General features: G+C 39.8%; 1 protein-coding gene across 3 annotated transcripts; it reads right to left on the bottom strand.

Moving 5' to 3' along the window:
• Positions 1 to 691: 691 nt before the first annotated feature.
• tmem71 (transmembrane protein 71) lies at positions 692 to 20936 on the bottom strand. 3 transcript variants are annotated; one of them, XM_056391406.1, is made up of 13 exons: positions 20144 to 20936; positions 19213 to 19436; positions 15359 to 15450; positions 13945 to 14007; positions 12850 to 12895; positions 11502 to 11711; positions 9354 to 9655; positions 9012 to 9206; positions 8835 to 8879; positions 8534 to 8600; positions 7942 to 8003; positions 6748 to 6797; positions 692 to 5801 (listed from the first exon to the last, which is right to left on the bottom strand). In XM_056391406.1, the coding sequence occupies exons 4-13, from the start codon at positions 13973 to 13975 to the stop codon at positions 5778 to 5780; spliced, it is 1032 nt and encodes a 343-aa protein (XP_056247381.1). In that variant the 5' UTR covers positions 13976 to 14007; positions 15359 to 15450; positions 19213 to 19436; positions 20144 to 20936; the 3' UTR covers positions 692 to 5777. The 3 variants fall into 3 exon arrangements, with proteins under 3 accessions (XP_056247381.1, XP_056247383.1, XP_056247382.1); XM_056391408.1 differs by lacking the exon at positions 8835 to 8879; XM_056391407.1 differs by lacking the exon at positions 20144 to 20936 and having other exon boundaries at positions 19213 to 19536.
• Between the last annotated feature and the right edge of the window lie 117 nt (positions 20937 to 21053).

Here is a 21053-nt window from a genome sequence, read left to right as displayed (position 1 = left end):
ACAGTATGTTTTCCACAGGACCAGGACCCTCCCTGTTTGTAGACTTAAGTTAAAGATCCTCTGGAGAGGCTCAGCCAGCTACACAGTCCTTTAACAGCCTCGGACACACACCTTCCAGGCCTGCTGCTTTTCCAGGGCGTAGCCTCTTGAGCTCCGCCCTCACCTCCTCACCTGTAAAGGACAGCAGGCTTGACCCCAGTGTGGAGGGAGTTGCAGCTGCAGTGTCAGGTTGTGAAGGAGATGCCGTAGGAGAAGCTGCAGCTGAAGCAGTGGGAGAGAGAACAGGTGAGGCTGTGTCACACCTGTTGGAGAACAGGTTGAACTCATCGTCCACATCACCTGATGTTGCCTGGCTGTTCTTCTCTTTACAGCCAGTGATGGTTCCACACCTCTCTGGTGTTGTTGTGCTGCAGCTTCCTCTCTACTTTCTTATACAGAAGTATTTCAGTAACTTAAAGTGGAAACTGTGTCATTGTGGATTCTGAACAGTTTAAATTTTTAGTCATTCCTTCAGTGTATTTCTACCTTTTAATTCGTCGTCGCTTCCATCAGCTTGTTTCCACCTTCAGGCCCCTCTTCAGTCAGCTGCACCTGAAAACTGATTCCAAACCCTAACCCTTCTGGAGAAGTGCAAGTCACAGTGAAACAGACAGAAACATGCAGGTTACACTAAACACAAATACACTGTTGGTCTTTATAACAGGGTTTAATGGACGATAAACATTCACTTTAAGTCTCACTCTGTCAATATGCCAAATACTGTAAAAATTAAATCTTAAACACAGCGCCACCAAAAGGCCGAAATGGGAAACTACCCATCATCCAAATCACTGAATTTCTTTTTGTTCATTTAAACCATTTTACTGACGGAGACTCAGCGATCCACACTGCTCCTTCAAGTGTCGTTTTGGAAGCAAATACATCAGATTTATTGATATAAAATTTGAAATCTGGTTGGCATCTCATTTAAGGCTTAATTTTGCAGTTTTCTGAACAGCTGTTGAACCAGACTTTAAGGACATGAATACAGTACAGGACAGATAAGTGCTGTCACAAGCAGAGTATCACATTTCCACTTTTGGAAACAAGTGCAGTCAATGATAAATAAAAAAAATCTATGTACAACATCATTAACACCATGTACAGTAACTGCTTCACACACAACAGGAGCATCTAAAGGTGCGATTCATGTTAAATGTTGATTTTTATCAAAGGAACTTCTTCTTATTTGTCTTTTGCATTAAATTCAATATTTTACAACATCAAGAAAAGTTTTTAAATGTAAAAAAAAAAAAAAAAAAAAAGGCCAAACTTGATCCACGTTTAACTTTGATCATTTAAAGCTGCATTTCTTGGCTTTGGCCACCAGGGGGCAGCACAACGAGCTACCAATAACATGTTAGCAGCTACAGAGCAACATGACCATTCATCTGGAGCCATGTTTGTGCCACCTGTCCAGTACTCCCTCAGTTTTTGGTCTCCACCAGCTCCTGTGAAAAAAATACCTGGCTCATATTTTGGCTGTAAAACCAAAACTAAGAGCTAAAAGAGGCTAAAAAGTTTTGCGGTGTTGATTCTCAGTGGGTTCAAAACTATGAGCAACACCTTTCACATTACACAGAGTAATTTGATCTGTCGTTAATATAAATATATTTATAGGTGCAGCTTTAAATGCAAAGTAATACAAAGTCATGCAGAGCAGTATTAAAAATATTAGTAATATAGATTTATATGTGTTCATTGATGAAGTATTGGTGACGTAACCTTTCCTGAATCATCAGATTTCAAAACATTTGGCACTTTAAGTGAATAAACACGATTCAGAAAGTCTTGATTTACACAGAAAGAGAGAAATTTCTGTTTTAAAAGCTCAGTCACACCAGAATTTATTATGTAAATTTTCTACAGCAAAGTCAATTCATTTTCAGTGGAATTACGTTTTGCACCAAGGTGAAATATAAAATATGAAATATAAAGAAGCTTGGTGCTACCGTGTTCCTGGGTTGCTAGCATGTTAGCGGTTTGCCGCATCAATTCTGGTGTGACCTCAACCTTTAACCCTTCATGTTCTATATCATATGCTGCGTTCAGGTCACATGAGATGGAAAAGTTTATGACTTTCAGGGATTCACATCAACAGAAAATTCGCAGTTAAGTGACGGCAGAGTTGGTCGTGTAAAAATATTCTTTTGTCGTTATTCTTTCGTCTAACGATTTCAATTGATGAGGCGTCTGTGTTTGTTTGACTTATCAAGCACTGCTGTATTATTAAGCCCAAAATTGCTAACAGAAAAATTGAATTTTCCTGGCTGTAATTAAAAATACTTGACTTGTTGATGAACAGTAGTTAAGTATTTATTTAAGTTTGGATCTGGTACTTTAGATTAATTTCCATACGACATAAACACAGCATGATTATCACAACTGTTTGAACAGACACATTTGTACTTATTCTAATCCCTTCAGACAATCTGGAACATGAAGACTTATCTGGTCAAAGTTTGTTACACAAAAACACATGAAAACATTTAAGTTTCACACAGGAAGAGTTGATTTGTGCCGTCGCTAAAAACGACACAGCTCATCTCTTTGTTTTTCAAAGTTTGCTAAAAGTCTTGGCGTAGTTTGAGGCCCAAACATGATTGAATTTTAACAACTTTATAAAGTCAAAACCTTATAAAGCCGTAACAGTACAAGATTTTCTTTACATTTGTTTAGTCCAGCTTCCTGCAACACTTCGATTTTCTTTGTTCGTCCTTCAGGAGTCACAGAGTGGTAACATAATCTATACAAACTGTTCAAACCAAGATAAACTCCCTGATTTTGTTACAGAAATCCTAAATGTTCTCCCATGAAACTCAACTGTCTGGTTTCCTTTATCTTATTGCTCCTTCAGAAATCCCTGTAAAATGTGTGAAGAAGAGTTAACCTTCACACAGAAGCAGACCTGACTTATACAGGAGCTGTGAATAGGTGATGATATTTCTTCCTGCCTGTGATGCCAGCTGGGTGGAGGCTGTGTTCACACGTGGATTTTAAAACCGCCACAGATGCACGAACAAAGACAGCGAGATCCTGGAGAAAAACTGTGCAGTCAGAGGCTGAGAAAAGTTCAACAGGGGCTGAGAAGTAGATGGGATCATATCAGACAGCATGTGGTTTCACTTCTCCCACAGAGCCCTGTTCCTCTGCAGGGTACCGACTCAACTCACTTTCTTTGGTTTTCCATCAGGCAAAACTTGTGGATAGAACCTGGTACCTGCTACTTTTTTTTGGTATCACCTCCCACCGAGGTTCCAGGCAAGCTGAGGTAAAAACACTGCAGACTACTGATTGGTCAGACAGAATCGTCATTACGGAGTCATCATTGTGCGAGATGAGACGTTCTGCCTGTTACTGTTCTATCCCTTTAGTAAAGCAACCAAAACCACGCTATGGTCAACGAGGAAGCGGAAACATTTGGGTTCCCTTCTATATCCTCTATTGTTCATGTGTGTGTCGCGTTGAGGATGATGTCATAATACGTTTGTGCACTGTCACTATAGTTACAAAGAACAACCTGGTACCAAACAAGGAAGAACCTGGTACCAAAAGCAAGTAGAGTCTGTACCATGTCATGGAAACATGGGACTAGACAGTGAATGGTCTAAGTGTGTTGGACCCACAGACAGCAAATAAAGATGGACATAGCCTCAGTGACATCACCCATAGGTTTCTGAAGCTCAGAGTGAGCTGCTCCACCATCACCATCTTGGCAGTGCCTGACTCCACCCTTAACTCCCAGCTAATCCAAAAATCCCAAAGAGGTGGGGCATCCTGAAGTCTCCATAACTTTAAGTCTTCATGAAATGTAAAGAGGTGAATTATATAAACAGGTGTCACGAAGGAGGAAATTAGCTCTAGAGACCAAAACTGTTTTTGTACCAGGCTGTAAACATGTTTCTTTCTGCTGTAAAGTTGGACATTTTAACATGGGAGTCAATGGGGATTGACTCACTGTTGGAGCCAGACTCTAGTGGTCATTAGAGGAACTGCAGTTTTTAGCATTCAGTCCCAGAGGTTAATGCTTGGTTGGACCCATTTTAACACTGTGATGGAGTCAATTCCCTTCAAACCACAACAACACAAAATCCCAGAGAGCATTGCAGCCAGCAGCCAGCCAGGAAGCTTTAGATTCTTTAAAATCAAAGAGAAACCAGTCACATGTCATGTGTCTGTTCTTATTAAAACTCCTTTTCAGTCTGTTTTTATAAAACCAGCCACTGACTTCTCCACAGTCCACTGTATTTGAAAATGTATTTCCTCTGACATACTAACTCCACCCAGCTGCTCCAGTAGGCAGATGAAATCAAATATCCCCATTAACCACTGGAGCTGGTCTGTTTAATGTTTCAGCAGCATTTCAGGTTCAAATCTAACACTTCCCTGTATTATTCTGTATTATTAGGCACTTAACAGAGTTTTACCACAAAACGCTGCAGAGAACAAGTTGATCTAAGATTTACATGATACTGTTAAAGCTGCACAAGGGAACATTAGAAAAACTAAGTTTTATATTTTTCTTCATGACTCAAATCGTTTGCTTTATGTTTTCCTGCTAATGTTATTTCTGACATTTCAAGCTGTTTTAAGATTAAAGGACATAAAACTCAAACATGAAATCGGGAGAACAGCTGATACTGAAGCACATGTGACGCTTTAACTGACGAGATTAACGATACCTAATCAGTTTTAACTATCAGTATGAATTCATCAGAGTGAATGAAACAACGACATGTGTCTGGATGGATGTAACTGAGTCCAGCAGTCAGAAGTCATCCTTCCCTCTCTGGTCAAAGTCGCATTAAAATCTGACCCGGTGCAGCTTTAATGTACCAACACCAACATTATTTTTAAAAAATATCTTGTGTTGTGTCTGTTTTTTATTGTCTCTGTCATTTTGGTGTAAAACTCTTCATTCAGTTTCCTCAGGAAAAAAATGGCACTTAACCCCTTCAATTAGAGACGCCAGGTAGATCAATGTGAACTTCAGGTGTTTTGTGCATTTGGTTTGTTTTTTGTTTTTTTTAGAAAAAGTCACAGCTGTTATTTAAATTTTTTTTTTTTTTGCTGCTGGACCTGAATTTGTTCTCAAACGCTGAACATCAGACGTTTGGTCACTGTGGACAGCTCAAAAAAAGCCAAGTTCAGCTACTAACCAGAAGATACACTTAGTCTTTTAAATATATGTCACGTATATTTGGATGTTTTGTATTTGATATGGAAATTATTCATCTTTCATGGCTAAACTACGGTAACTTGTGTCACCATGTTAAAGAGTTCCTTCAGCATTTTATCAGAAACAAACTGTTTTCTTCGCTGGGAAAATCCAAACATGATGCTGGTGAAAAGTTCTCAGTTTGAGTGCTGTGTTGACATAATATACAAAAGTTTGTTTGGTTGCAACACCATGCTGGATTTTCCCCAGAATTTTTTTCTTTAGATTTAAAGGTCAAATATACAAAATATACTTCTTTGTATATACAAATATACAAAGAAGTGCAGCCCTTCAGCTCAGAGAACAAAACACACAAAGATTTACATTCAAATTCAGTCGAAGTTTTGCAGTCAAACAGGTGCTGCTGTAAAATGTTTTCCGGAGCTCAGTATAACTTGGTCCTTTAAGTGCAACTTACATGCAAACGGTTGGTGAAATGTAAAATATTTCCGCTGAGTTTCCATCAGACTTTTTCCTCTTTCTCTCCTCCAGTTGCTCATGTCACTCATCTTCTCTTCTTTTACTCATTTCTTGATGTGATGTCCTGAAAAAACAGAAACATTAGAAACTGTTTAAGTTCCATATAGTATTCGGGTAAATGTCCATGTGTTGTTGGATTATAAAGCAGGTCTAGGTTCTATATTAATACTGTGAAAAGCCGTGTTTCTTCAGCGACAAAAAGGTTCCTGTGGCCCATTGTTGTCTGTTTCCATCGCAGACTTAAGTCCCGGGTAGATTATGCAAAATTATTACTTGACATTACATTATTCACAGCACTTTGAGGACATAACATGAACGAAAATACGGGACCAATTGCATCCCGTATATATTCAATAGCCTACAGGACACAGCATTTTATTTTCAAATACGGGACGATCCCGTATTACACGTGGCGGGTAGCAACCCTCGCCACTCTGGTTGTTGTGGTTCTTTATTATTTTGAAGTCCTGTTTCAGTTTTTTACCCTCTCCCGGATCTGTTTCGCGCTGCGGAAAATGTGCTCGCTCGTTGCTCAATCGCTCACTCCCTGCAGACTTTTAAACATGGCGGGTGAAATAAAACGCAGCGAGTACTCGACCAGTCAGAAATGTTCAGCACTGCAGACCACACCCCTCAAGGTTCCTGAACCTTTGGAGAGTACTACCCCCCTGACCTGGTACATTTTTAGGGGTCGATCAATTACCCTGGAACTAAATTTAGACCCTGGATCCAGGGGTCAAAACGCGCATAGTTCCTCAAAAGGTTCCTGGTTCCAGCGGAAAGTTCCTGCGGCTGAAACACGGCTAAAGTATCAGAGCACTCAGTCCACAGAGAAATGTGGACTTGAGCTGAATATGCTAACATTAGCATTCACTTAAAACCACAAATATTTCTTCTTATGGATCAACACTTCAAATATAACAAAAGAAAAGTGTAAAATACGGGACCTTTAACGTTACTTCTTTGCTGCCAAAATGAAGTGAAATGTGTTGACGTGATTTTCGACTCACCTCCGTCTTCGCCCTCCTCCACTCGCCCATTGGCCCCGACTTTGTCAGGACTGAAAAGAGACAGAACTGCTTAGCTATTTAATCCTCAAATCTTTGAAGGTCTAAAGTTTGCAGGTTTTTAAAAAACTGATGTTGATTTGAAAAAATCAGTTTTGAAGCTGAAGACAAGCTGCTACAGAGTCCAGACCTTCAGAATTCTCTTTTTCTCTGAATTTATCTTGTAACAGTAGAGGTCACGTAAACATCGCTGCTTTAAAAATAATGCTAATTTATATAATCAAAGAAGGGATACCAGTACCGATCATCTATGGGGGCGATCGGCCGATCCACAGCCGAGGCTCCCTCCCCTTCCATATCATCATATCACACTAATATTTTCTAAATCTTCCAGTAAACCTAAGAGCGTGTGAGTAGCATACACAGTCTGTTTACAGTCAGTAAAATCGTTTTGCTCCGTGGTGAGTTTAAGGTCACTGCGTGATAAGACGCTGACAGACAGAGACAGACAGGAAAGAGAAACAGAGAGTTCTTCAGATCATCAGAGCAAAGTGAGAAATATCCATAAATCTGATATTGTCATTTATTCTCATTCTGATGCTCTGCTGCTAATAAAGAAGAGGAAGCCTCAGAGAGTCCTTCATGAAGAAATAGGCTGTATTTAGAAAAGGTGCGACCAAATCATGTCTGCAACCAGTGATAAAGTTAGTCAAGTTAGTCTGGAGCCCCGCATTGCAGATGGTGTACGTTATATCAGTCTCACATGCTTTATAAAAGTTCCACACGGCCGACATGTTTGGTTTTGACGGCCTGTGCGCAACAACAAGGTGGGAGGCAGGACTACGCTACACAGAACACAGCGCTTCTCTCAGCCGCAGACACCAGTACAGAACAGGATTAGATGTACTGTAGCTCTAATCTTCTTCCATACACCAGAGTATTAACCACAGGTGATCGGTGACTTGAAGCATTTATGCCAATCATGTATTTTTAATGAAAATCTGCCTATCTTGATCGGCGGTCGATCAATCGGGGCATCCCTAAATCATATACATGAATTCATTTTACACACAAAATGAATAGCCTACTCTGTTACAGATTTTCTGTCATGTTTAGTTTTGTCATATCAGGGAATATTTCGTCAGCAGATCCATGAGACTGACCTGATGCATGAGTCTAATCTTATATGTTACTTACACATAAATGTTGACACCATCATGAACACAATGGATGTCACAGTCGAGCTCCACCTCAGACACCTGCAGAGAGGAGGAGGTACAGAAAACATGACACACAAAAGATTCAAGTTTAAAGATTCTCCACTCAAACGTGAACTTGACTTAAAAACTGGATAAAAAATGAGGGACTTCTGTAACTTTGTGATGTCACAACAAAGCAGTCACCGCTTTCAGCCACACCCCAAGCCCCGCCCACCTGGCCCCACCATCCAACCTCGCAGGATTTGGTTTCTCTGAGTGTTTACCTGAATTCTGCTATATTTTTAATGGATCACTTAGAAAGCAGTCAACCAGAGAGAGGCTCAGAGCCTCCTCTCTTCTGATTGGCTCACTGATCTGTTGTTACTAGAGCTCCAGAGAGAAGCCTGAGAGAGGAGATGTAAAACTAAACTGAGATGGTTTTTGGTTATTAAAACAACAAATATATCTTCTTATGGATCAACACTTCAAATAAAACACAGGAGAAGAGGAAAATATGGAGCTTAAGTTGGTGGTTTAAACCAGTGGAAAAAAATGGTTGCCATTAAAGAGAAATAAAAACAAAGTTTTACCCTGAATAAAGAGCCGAGAAGATGAAGATGGTGAAGATGAAAAGGAGAAAGGCCTTCATCGTTAACCCTGAAACAAAAACACAAACAAATACACGTCAGAGCTGATGAGAAAAAACAACAATACAAATGAAATACATTACATTTACATTAGTTACTGATGTGAAGATTTTGGGCTGTGAGCTAATGAGCTAACGTCTCAGTTATCATCTGTGGTGTCTTTTTGTTGCACTGTAAAACCAGAATTTCAGTTTGATGATGAAGTTTAAGAGTAGAAAAGAAAAAAAAAAACAGCTGTTCTAACCTCGAACCCCGCCCACTGGTTTCAACACAGGACAAACTGCAGCTGCTGGTTGTCGTAAAAAAAAAGTAAAAATGTAATTATCTCCTGTTATGTTGCTGTCTCTGAAGCAGCTGGTACACACACAATAATAATGATGATGATGATGTTGATGATGATGATGATAATGTTGCAGCTGACCTGTGTGCTCAGGTGAGGCCTGACAGCAGCAGGTGTTGGTGTAGAAAGGAGAGGGAGGCGGGACTTCTGAGAGTCCACCCAGTGACTGGGTGAACCGCTCCTTTGACTGACAGATCTCAGAGCAAATCTCTTCCTGGATCAGCATCTTTGGGGGCGGGGACACTTTGTCAGGAGGGGGCGGGATCTCTGTTGGGTCTGAAAGAGAAAAAACAAAACCATATTTTTAGTGGGGGGTTTGGATTTATTTTTAATTTTCTTTTCTCATCTGCACGCAGCATCGGGGATTTTAGAACCACATCAGATCCAGAATCAGGCTGAACTTAACCTCCAGCTGTTACCCACCATATGTGAAGCTGCGGCTGTCCTCCAGCTCGGTGCTGCAGAGTCCAGACCAGGAGGACTCGTCCAGCGGGGCCCGGTGCTGCTGACTGCTCTTCGCCCAAACAGGATCCCTCTCATATTCTCTGTCCAGGTCCTTATCCTGGTCCTTGTCCTGGTCCTGGTCTTGGTCCCAGTTGTGGTGCTTTCCCGTCCTGAACACGCCCCTGAAGACTTTCTCATCCAGCCACGACTGGCAGGTCTCTGTGACATCGCTCAGGAGGCGAGCCAGGGAGCTGCGAGGCCTCCGCCTGCGCCGGAAAACCCTGAGAGAAGAAGAGAATCATTAAAAAGGATCCTGCTTTCTACTTGTTGCTGAATGTCTGTTAATTTTGTCTTTATTTGAAGGTTTTCCTCGTTTTTCTCTCCCCATTTTCCTGCAAAATCAAGTTTTGTTTTTTTTTAAGTTTTGTTTTATAAATGAAGAGCAGAAACCTTTTCCTTGCATTAATGATGCATTGACTCATCTGCTGAGCTCTGTGTTGATTAAATGACTCGTCTTTTTATCTAGAAAAGAGTGAATCAATTTCAAGAACTCAAGAATCAGTTTGAAGAGATGACATCTTAAAGTTTATTTTATCATATAAGACAAGGATCAGCAGGAAACCTTCACATCTGAAAAGCATTTTATCTTAGGCATCAAAATGGTTGCTGATGAATTTTACAATAATCGACTAATTAATTGATCAACAGCTTGTTCTATGTGTCTCTGAAAATCTCCAGGTGAGTGTTTTCGAGGGTGTGAAGGCTCCAGAGGTTTGTGGCTCAGATGCTTCACCAGATGTGTTTGATTCCCGATCCAGCTGCAGAGCAAAGGAACACGAGTCTGTTTGGTTCACGTGTGTGACGACATGTACAATGTATGTGTGAGGGATTAATACAGGCCGAAAGGCTGAAGGTAAAAAGCCTCTGCAGACTCGATCTGTTACGTAAACAGAACAAAGAAACTCTTCTCATGTCGACAACGAGGGCTTCAATAACACGCGAGTCTCCTAGCAACAGTGACAGATGACATCATGCTTTTGCTCCTGAGGGCAGCAAATGTCACAAGTGAAGAATTTACAGCTTTTAAACCTGTTTAACGGCTCGCTCTGATTGGCTGCACCGGATGACCTCAGCACTATAAAGAGGTGTTTGAAGATGGAGTGAGTGAGTGTGAGTGTGAGTGTGAGTGTGTGTGTGTGTGTGTGTGTGTGTGTGTGTGTGTGTGTGTGTGTGTGTGTGTGTTTGTGTGTGTGTCACAGTTGTGACTTTTAAGGCTGTTCCGTATGACAACATGTGGGTTTGGTGTCTGGTACAGATGTGACTTCATCCTTCAGGCTGAACTGGACTAAAACCTTCTACAGCAGCAAACATGTACATGCCACTGAAAATAGTCCCCAGTAAATGCAATACTTCCTCCGGTTGGTTTGATAAAAAACTACAGTGAGCAGCTGAAATTACTGAGACTTCTTAAAAATGAAACTTTATGTTTTATGTTTATGCTTTTAAAGATTTACGTTTTCAGCAGGAACCAATGAGCGCAGAGCTGAGAGCCACAGACAGAGGAGGGACGTTATCATCGCAACACATTGTTGGTTTGGATCTTTTCATGGGATAAGTGGACAATAAAACTGAATATCACCAAACTGATCCTTTAAATTTCATTAATTCACCCAGTTTCTGTAATTTGAGTATCTGACTAGTCTGGCTGCACATCAGGAACTTTTTCCATGTCTGCTAATTTTCCATGATTGTGGGGAAAATGAAGATCATGTCTTGTTGTTTATTAGCCTCAGGCTAATACAGCTGCTGGCTAATAAAGCTGCTTGCCAGATAAACACAAAGTATATGTTTCCCTTTTATTTCCAACAGATCTCTCATGTCACAGTGTTAAATCTGTTCCTCCACTTTTGTGGCAAATTTACAATTTGATTGTAACAATTAAACTAATGGAACTATCATTATAAAATATGATGTTTCAACAGTTTCTAAAATGTTTTAATATGAATAAAATAAACAGTCAGTGTAGGTGATATGTTCTGTATTATAATGTTCCATGTGGATGTTATAGAACATGTCGACTCTGTTACTACTGTATAAATAAAGTATATTATCATGTGCTGCTCTCACCTGACCAGGTTCTCCTTGTAGGACACGTTGGTCTTGCAGGGCGTCAGCGACACATTTCCGTCGTCGTCCCAGGTGAAGCTGTCCTCGGTGACGCTGTAGTACCCGTTGGTGAGGAGGCGCGGCGAGCGCCGGCAGCAGCTGGGGTCACCGCCATCCGCCGACGAGTAGCAGACGTAGGAGGAGTCAGGGGAGAGGAGAGACAGGTCGAGGCTGAGAGAGACACAGACAGGAGGAGGTCAGCATGTGGGATACAAGTCTAAAACTAAAACCAGTAAGTGGTCTGGGAGTCCAGCAGACCAATGCAGAGTCAAATACAGGTCAAAGATCAGCTTCAGGTCAGGAATCAGACTGTACTTTATTCCCAACATGGCGAGTTACTGTACCTGATGTTAACACGTTAACATGCTACCTGCAACTTATTTCTTAAAGGTCCCATAGAGTCTAAAGGTAGATGTCCATGTGTAGTTTGATTATAGATCAGGTCTAGGTTCTATATTAAGACTGTGAAAGTATCAAAGCCTCAGTCCACAGAGAAATGCACACAGCCTGTATTCAGAAACTGAGCCTTAAAACCAGCCGTCACGACTTCTGGAACTTTGTGATGTCACAACAAAGCAGTCACCGCTCAACCCACCATCCAACCTTGCAGGGTTTGGTTTCTCTGAGTGTTTACCTGAAATCTGCTATATTTTTATTGGATCACTCAGAAAACAGTCAGCCAATCAGAAGAGATGCTCAGAGCCTCCTCTGTTCTGATTGGCTCACTGACCTGTTGTTACTTGAGCTCCAGAGAGAAGCCTGAGAGAGGAGATGTAAAACTACACTGAGATGGTTTTTGGTTCTTAAAACCACCAATATATCTTCTTATGGATCAACACTTCAAATAAAACACAGAAGAAGAGGAAAATATGGAGCTTTAAGACCCGATTGAACCAGAATGGACTTGAGCCCTGAACCAACCAGATCACAGCGTATGTACTTGAAACACATGACAGCATTATTTTGAAATAAATGACAAATGATTTGGTAAATATTACATGCTACACTATCAGGATGTGAACTAGCATATTAATGTGCTCTACTTTGACTCCAACTGTGCTTTCAGCTAAACATGCTAACATTAGCATTCAGCGAGTCTGATACAGAGCTAAAATGCTCATCCGGACGGAGATCCTTAGTGTGGACGTAGCCCTATTATTTCAGAGGGTAAAGTTCAGTCGGACTGTTGAATGAATGGATGGTGGTGTTTTGTGTGACTGCCGCATGAAACTTGACAAAAGTCGATCAGTCTCTCCGCAGCACAGAATACATTTAGTCAAGAAAAGGAAAAAGAAGCTGAAGTTTTTACCTCTGACAGGAGTGATTTGCCCGCAACCTCCGTTTTATGGGTGAACCTGAACAACAGACATTAGAAAAGACGGGATGAGTTCCATTAACAAACAGGTGAAAGACTGGAGACACACGCTGGTCACACAGGTCGTTCTAAATACAGAGGCCTCCTGTTATCAGCATGAAGAGCCAAAGAGCATTCCAGAGGCCGGCCTGGGAAACCACTTGAGTAAATTTACTCTTGACGATGAAGACTGTGTAGGAATGTGACACACAGCTTATTGTCCTGTGTTTCCAAGCTCATTCAAATACATTCACAGTTGACAATCTACAGAACAATGTTTAGAGTTTTAGTGTTACAGCAGAGCCTTCAAATAAAGTGCATCAGTGTTACATAAAACAGTTCACCTATATGAACCAGAATCGCCTCTTCATGGTTGTATCCCTCCGCCAATCTGCCAACCTGCAGGAAATACGGTCACAGTCTCCTTCTTGTGTTGAATAACAGCCAGAAGTGTTTTAGGAGAACATTATGATGTCACTGTGAAGTTGACCATTTGAGTTAAATTGTCTCATAATTAGTGTATGAATTTGTGAGTTATGGCCAAGAACCTGTTTTGTGAGGTCACCACGCCCTTGACCTTTCACCTTTAGCCACAAAAATCTAATCAGTTCATCCCAAAGCCAAATGAATGTTTGTGCCAAATCTGAAGCTACGTCACTGCATTACTGAGATATGGCGGTCACTTGGACTCGAGGACGAACCGATTTGATGATGAAAGGTCAAAGGTCAGTGTGACCTCGCAAAACACTTTTTAGCCATTACTCACAGCAACTATGACAAAATTTCACACAGATGGGTCATATTTTCTCTGACTCTGGATAAACAGGGATGTAACCTGAAACTAGTCTGAGTGGAGGAGGGATACAACCACCAGGAGGTGATTCTAGTTCTCATATCTTATTGTGAAGGTTTTTGTTTGTATGTGTTGATGCTGAACTTTGCTTCCTCATGTGCGTCCACTAAATCCATAAAATGTCAAATTAGTTTTTATATTAGTCCACTGCTGATGCAGATGTGTGGTGAGTACAGATGCTGCTGTAGCAGACGTACTTGTAACGGCTCCGGAGAAGAACAGCGCCATGTTTTGTCTGCAGCCGAGTCTCGTCTGGCGATCTGTGAAAGACGTTAAGCTGGAGGTGAGAAACATTCAGCCGACAGAACAAAAACACAAACAGCTCACACACATTTCAGCGTCTGTTAAAGCCCTAAAACCAGGAGCAAAGAGAAAAATGAACAATTTACAAATGAGATTCTGCAGAAAGTTTAGGTCTTTTTATGGTCAGATTTAAACCGAACAGACATAGAGACCTACATTGATGTTTTGGTTGTGGATTAGTTGTGTTATGTTGTGTAAATGTTAAATGTCTTGTCTTTATTTAATCCCAATATGATACAGTTTCCCTATAGACAAAAAACCAGACAAGTTATAAGACTCATAACAAAATGTATATTTTTAAGAGTTAAAACATCATCATTTTGGGGACCCACAAAATCTGGTTATTGAGTCTGTGACAAAGACATAGTTGAGAAAAGATAGTTAAATTTATAATAATAATAATAATAATAATAATAATAATAATAATAATAATTATTATTATTATTGTTATTATTTACTGATAAACTTATTCATTTGGTTAAAGCAACTATCAAAGATTCAGTTTATTTGTCAAATATTTGTATTTTTTCTTCAACATTTCATTTTTGTTCTTGTTATTTTTATCTTTATGTATTTATTCACACGTGGATTGATCCGTTTATCGATGTGTTTCTTTTTCTTTCACTCAAATCTACAAGCAAATGGAAAACAAACCAATTTAAAGTTCATTTTAATTGTATTTGAACTGACCTGTTGTCAAATTAAATAAATACACAGATGTGACAGCTAAATTCAAAGGAGTAGTACACTCTTCTCTCATATCTCTCAGTGTGTTCATTCTTCTCTCAGCACAGTACATCCTGTCTTCCTCCTCTTTCTGTGGCTCTCAGCTCTGAACCCACTGGTTCCTACTCAACACGTAAATCTTTGATACACCTCATTAATATAAAGTAATATATATATATATATATATTTGTTGGGGACTATTTTCAGCAGCGGATTAATCCACATTTGGTGCTGTAGTGAGTATTTGTGGCAGCAGGACGTGTAACAGTGAGACTCACTGATGTGTTTTAATAGTTAAGAAGATATCAGGCAAGAGAAAGTCGAGCAGTCTGTTTTTTATAGAAACATTTTTTCAGTGATTTCAGCTCTTCAAAAAGCTGCCGCCGCTCCTGATCTGCTCTCCAGTAACTTGTCAGTTCAGTTAATCCCTGCAGAGCTGATCAGAGGAGTCCTCCTCTCTCGTCTGAGCGCTTCAGGGATTAATTGAATTAACATTCAGCAGGCTAATATAAATCTAATCCACACTGATCAGACTACAAAATACGAGCAGGTTATTTTAAAGACTCATGGCAGCAGTCTTACCTTTAAACTTGTTCCTGCTCAGATCTCTGCGTCGCTGTGGGAGAGTTTTCTGTTGTGCTTCTCTCACATCCTGCAGGAGACCGAGCGGCAGCCTGAGAAAAAAAATGCAAGAAAAACAGAGGGGCTGTGACTCTGAGCTCATGTTTCCTGTTAACCCCGCATCTGCCGGAGGGACTTTAACTCTGACAGTCACACTGAGGGGACGAGTCCGGGCTCAGTCACACATGTTGTTACCTGTGACCTCGTGTTTACATTCTCTACAGTCTGAACTGTAAAACATCAGCTTATCAGATTTCTGACTGACAGCCTGCGACAAGTTCACTGCATTTAGACCGGTCCCTGCACTCTAGTCTAATAAGAGTCCGAACTATAAAAGTACAGTAAACACCTCAGGAGCTAGTTGCACAAAGCATCTTAAATTAAGATTTTTCTTTAAGTCCAAAATAAAAACTAAGGACTAAGGTTTTCTCCTTATCTTGGCCTTATACTTAAGGAATCACTGAAACTCAGTTAAGCCGTTGCACCGAAGACTTTAGAGACCAAACTAAGGGAAAAAAAATGAAGTTATCTCTGATTGTATCTTATCAGCAAAATGTCTGAGTCTATGGTAACGAATGAAGAGGATGAACATCCCAACAACAGTTTTCCACGATCAAAAGAACCTGATGGACCCTTAACAACGAGGAATTGAATTTGCTCTATAGATTTGATCGGCAGTCACTTTATGATTTGTTTGTCTAGAGCGGATCACTCCACTTTCCTCAGCTGTGCTCTTCCAGCTCCTCTGCAGTTAATGATGCTCAGTGGTTAATTATTGGTGAAGTGTTTCGTGTCCATCGATCAGCTGTGTGCCGTGTCATTCACAGAGTGTCAGACGTTCTGACCGAAAACGGAGGTTTTTATTTATTTATTTACTTTTCTTTTAATTCTCTGTGTTTTAATCTGACTGTTGTCTCACTGTGTAAATGTGCTCCGTAAATTCTGTGGTTGCCAACATGTGGAAATGACATACAGACAGTACTGAAGCACCATGAACATGGTAGCAGTAGTCCCGGGAGTCACAGCCAAGTTTCAGACCTCTTGTGAATTTAGTTTTTGTTTGGATTTGACAGATTGTACCTTCAAAGCTTTAAAGAGTCAGGGCATGGTTAACCAACGTTAGCATAAAGAGGCTAACCGCGGCTGATGTTCTAACAGGAAGAACCACCTCTCTCTCTGCTATTGTCTTACTCTGCTGAATGAAAGCTAAACAGCAAAGTGGATGATGAACTGGGTCAGTGACCGTTGCTGGGCGACTAACAGGGACTCTCTGTGTTACAGTGAATGCCAAGGGGGGCGGGGGGGGGGGGTGGTTTCCTTTCTCATCTTCCTCTGTTCCAACTGTAAAATGCTTCTTTTGATTTTTAAAACACAACAGTCTGGAGCCCTGCTGCCGCCCCCTGGAACTACCAGCAAACTGACTGAGCAGCTGCTGAAGTTACAACTGTTCGTTCATCCTTGTCAATGAGGCTGAATGAAATCTAAAGGCTGCGTCCTCTGAGGAGAAGGAATACGATCCTGTGTAAACGCTCAGTAACGGTCTGTGTAACAACCTGACCATTGTTTTTAACACACATTCAAAACTTTTCCAAGCTTGTTTTCCAGGTTTTTCCAGGCCACAGCAGACACCTCATACAACTGACTACACTGACCGGTCCAGACCAGATAATGAACATGATGGCAGAGAAACTGGCTGAACAGCCTGGGTCTGTCTTGATGCAGAATTGTCTTAAGTCTATCAGTCTGTGAGTGTTTGGAGAATAAAAAACAAACCTCCACATTTCCTGACTAAAAGCCTGTAAATAGAAGTTCCTCTTCACTGCTCAGGATGGAACTGCATAAAAATAACTGTGACACAGAATTGTGTAAAACAAATTTTGTGTCCACAGACAAAGATGAGAACAAACATGTGGTTTTAGTGGCTTCCAGCCTGTTCAGCTCAGACCAGGGCCCGAAAACAAAGACTCTTCTGTTTTTGAACAACTGTACGTTCAAGACTACAATCTGTATTTGTGTGTATACGTCACAGATACATTCAGTATGTGCGTTACAGAGTGAAGTTAGTCACATTTTTGTCCATGACATTCAGAAACCTGCAGAGTAAAATGATGAAAGATGAGTGTAAGCTCCAGAGCTGCAACAATTAGTCATTTAACCCATTAGCTGATTGGAAGAAAATGAATCAACAACTATTTTAATAGTTGATTAATCATTTAAATCATTTTTTAAGCAAAAATACATTTCCAGTGCCTGGTTCTCAGTTGTGAGGATTTAAAATTTAAGCTTATGTTGACCAAACAAAAGAAGACATTTTAACATTTTATAGACAAAATGAATAATCGACTAATCAAGAAATAATGGCAGATTAATTGAGAAGGAAATAATCATTTGTTGGAGCCCAGGTTCAGTTCTACAATCTGTATCCCTATATGTTGAATTTTAGTTTCTATTATTGACCATATTCATTAAAAAGGGTGAAATCTGTTTTGTTTTGTTTTAAATCTTCTATATACATGACATTCAAAAGCTCGCAGTAAATGAATAAACAGAAAATGATGAAAAAAATGTGAATTTACAGAATAGAAGCTAAGCTTATTAGTGAGGTTGACATAGTAAGGTATTTCATTCATTTAAAGATTTTATTATCATTAAAATAATTCTTTAAGTCTTAAAATGTCTGTGTTGCTCAGAAACGTGACTCGTCTGTTTCAGACACTCAATTTTAAATTATATCTCTAAAATAACAGAGAATAATGTCATTGATACTCAGTATCTTCAATCATTCATAATAGGATTACCTTTATTTATTTATTTAATTTCCCCCCATATGCCTCATGTTGGACTCTTCCCAACCTCCCAGCATGCCTTGCAGCAGCAGCAGTGTGTTCTGTGTTGGAGCTGCTGATGTTGGAGGAAAACGCGTAGCAGGAAACACAAAGATGGACCAAACCATTTCACCATCAGCAGCTCCAGCTTCACGCACACACAGCCACACTGAGCTGAACCTGCCGGAGAGTCTCTGCTACATTTCTGTTCTGTTTAAATACAGATGTTTGCAGCAGGTTCAAAGTGAACACGGCTGAAGTTGTAAAGCCTTTAATACAATTTGAGGCCTTTATTTTGTTTTCTCCCCTTTGATATCACTGTAGTGCCTCTTATTACAAGCTTTACAGTGTTGTCATTGTTATTCTAATATTGTTGCTGTATTGTACTTTTAAATAAACAATAAAATAATATCCCTATACAGAGTTAATGATGCTCTGATTTAGTTTCTGCAGTTTTCTGATGATGTTTACTCCTGTAGTTCTGCTGTAACGCCTCATAGTGTCATATTATCTCATATAGAAATATATCCCATATTGTGTCTATTGTCTTTACTGTAATAGTAAAATTTGAATCAACATCCTTTTAATATTTTGATAATGTCTCATATACATTTCCAATAGTGGCTTCACGCTATTTCTAGTTGCACCATTCGTGTAATATTTCCACCATAACTGTGAAGTATGTGTGGCATTTACGTTGACATAATCATATGGTTGTAAGTAATATATATATACATATATATATAATTCAAATACATATTACACCTGAAAGGAATAACAAAGCTTGAATTTTTCTTTTTTTCTTTAAAGGAAGGAATTTATAACAATTTACATTAGTTGACAAAAATATATCAAACTATTACAAAACTATTCCTATTTTTTTTTAAATGTTATTGTTTTTGTTTTATACTTTCTTTATATGTTTTAAGTCTTAGGAGACTTTACTGCACAAATCCAGACAAAGAAATAACGGGATTGAACTGAACTCACCGGGTTGTTTTTCCGCTTTCTTCCCCTACTGAAAGTTTAAAAATAAAATCTTCTTTCACAGGATTGATCAAACTTTTTCTTCTTCTTCTTTTCTTTTTTCTGGACTTTGGTTTAAAATCGATTTCTTTCCTTTTCCATCCGTGTGAATAAAAACAAACAGAAGAAGCTCGGAGCTCCGCGGCAGCTGTCACTGCGCCTCGCCCACTCACAGGAAACACCAGCGGCTGGCAAGTTAAAACACAAAACAATACAGGTTCCGGTCAGCGTTTTCAAAGTAAAAGCTTCCTTCGCTTAAAGACCCCCCTCCGAGGAAAAAATTCACCCTTGTCAACATGTCCATATGATATATGTTATATAATACAATACATATCATGACCGAACGAGACAGTCACCGCCGCGAGGGAGTATTTCCGCCTTACTGCAGTAAATCAATGAGATTCTGAAAATCACGGCTTCAGACAGCCAATACTTGTTAATTTCACATGTCCTAAGGACCAATCATATCAACTTGAGGGGCGGAGCTTTACACAACTTTTGTATGCATATATTTTCAAATGCACAAATTGTATATAGGCCCCTGCAATTCAGAAAATGTACAAGATTGCAGCTGTTAATTGTTGAAATTCTTTTGGTGTGTTATATTTACAATGTATGTATTCATCTCTTTCCTGTCTCAGAGAGGATGTTAAGGTCAAATACTCAGTCCAAGAGCTCAAGAAAAATCCTAATTATTGTAAGAATAGTATATTTATTTAGATAAAATTGTCACTGCAAAGACTAGAGTTAAAATGTGGGGTTTCTGGCAACCACCTGTTAGCCACAGGAATTAGCAGACAGGTTCAGTATGCCTTGCCCCTTTTTGGAATAATAGAATTCTGCTTAATTGTCTGGTAGGTCTGGCATATCGCAGCGTCCCTGAGTGTGATAATACCTGCAGTTCTGGATGGGATTATTAAAATGAGTTGCTGATTCATCAAGTTCCCGTTCACTGTGGGAGAACAGGCCCACATCAAAAGGCAATTTGCAGCAATGTCCAGTTTCCCAAATGGATTCACAGCGCTCATGTTGCAATAAGGGTTCCACCTGAAAACCATTTTATGTAAATAGAAAGCACATGCATTTAATAAATGTCCAAGTCATATGTGACTCTAACTGACAGATGTGGTAGCAGCTGGCTCAACACATGACTCTTATCCTGGCACACAGCAGTGTAGGGAATAGACTACAAGCAGGCGCTGATGGCTGTTAACAAAACAACGTATTATAGTAATTCTAATTCAAGCCTCATGGTGTTAAGACTGTTAACCTGCAGGTGACAGTACCTGCTCCCATAAAGTGCCTGTAAAACAAAAAGTAGCAGAGTTTTTATGTACATGACGAGCAGATCAGAGTTGCAGGTGAGTAGCGGAGTGATGGGTGGGGTTAGAGGCGGGGTCAATTTGCATATGCATGCCTCTGCGCATAGTAAATGAGGCAAAAGTGCAGTGTTTTATGGAAATAAAATTTAGTTTTTCAGTTAATCATAACTTACCTTTTTCTCTCTAATAGATCCAATTTTTATTTAGAAGGTTAAATACCAAGACTTGTGGGACAGGCTTGATTTACTTGACAAGGTTTAGATGAAATGAAACCAAAATCCCTGGTGGGGTTTTGGGGGGTTTCTAGTCTCTCTGATAAGTGCTGTCTGCTCTGAAAATTTAACTCTTATTAACAGACAAGTAGATGTTTAAAATGTCAGTTTTTCAATTAAAATGAATCCTCCCAGGTCAGAATCTACCTGCTGGTGACCTGGTGGCCACTGAACTCTGATTAAATCATTTAATTATTATTTAGCCTCAGAA

This window comes from Seriola aureovittata, chromosome 12 (assembly GCF_021018895.1).
Source record: "Seriola aureovittata isolate HTS-2021-v1 ecotype China chromosome 12, ASM2101889v1, whole genome shotgun sequence".
NCBI classification, from domain to species: Eukaryota; Metazoa; Chordata; class Actinopteri; order Carangiformes; family Carangidae; genus Seriola; species Seriola aureovittata.
The sequence above is the reverse complement of the archived record's forward strand: the minus strand, read 5'-3'. Positions and strand labels throughout refer to the sequence as shown.

Coding starts and splice junctions, on each gene's coding strand:
- tmem71 (XM_056391406.1), bottom strand. CDS start 13,975: ATGGCGCTGTTCTTCTCCGGAGCCGTTACAA. Junction 8,601..8,834: donor ACCAGTGGGCGGGGTTCGAG/GTTAGAACAGCT, acceptor TTTTTGTTTCAG/GGTTAACGATGAAGGCCTTT. Junction 8,004..8,533: donor TTCTCGGCTCTTTATTCAGG/GTAAAACTTTGT, acceptor TCCTCTCTGCAG/GTGTCTGAGGTGGAGCTCGA.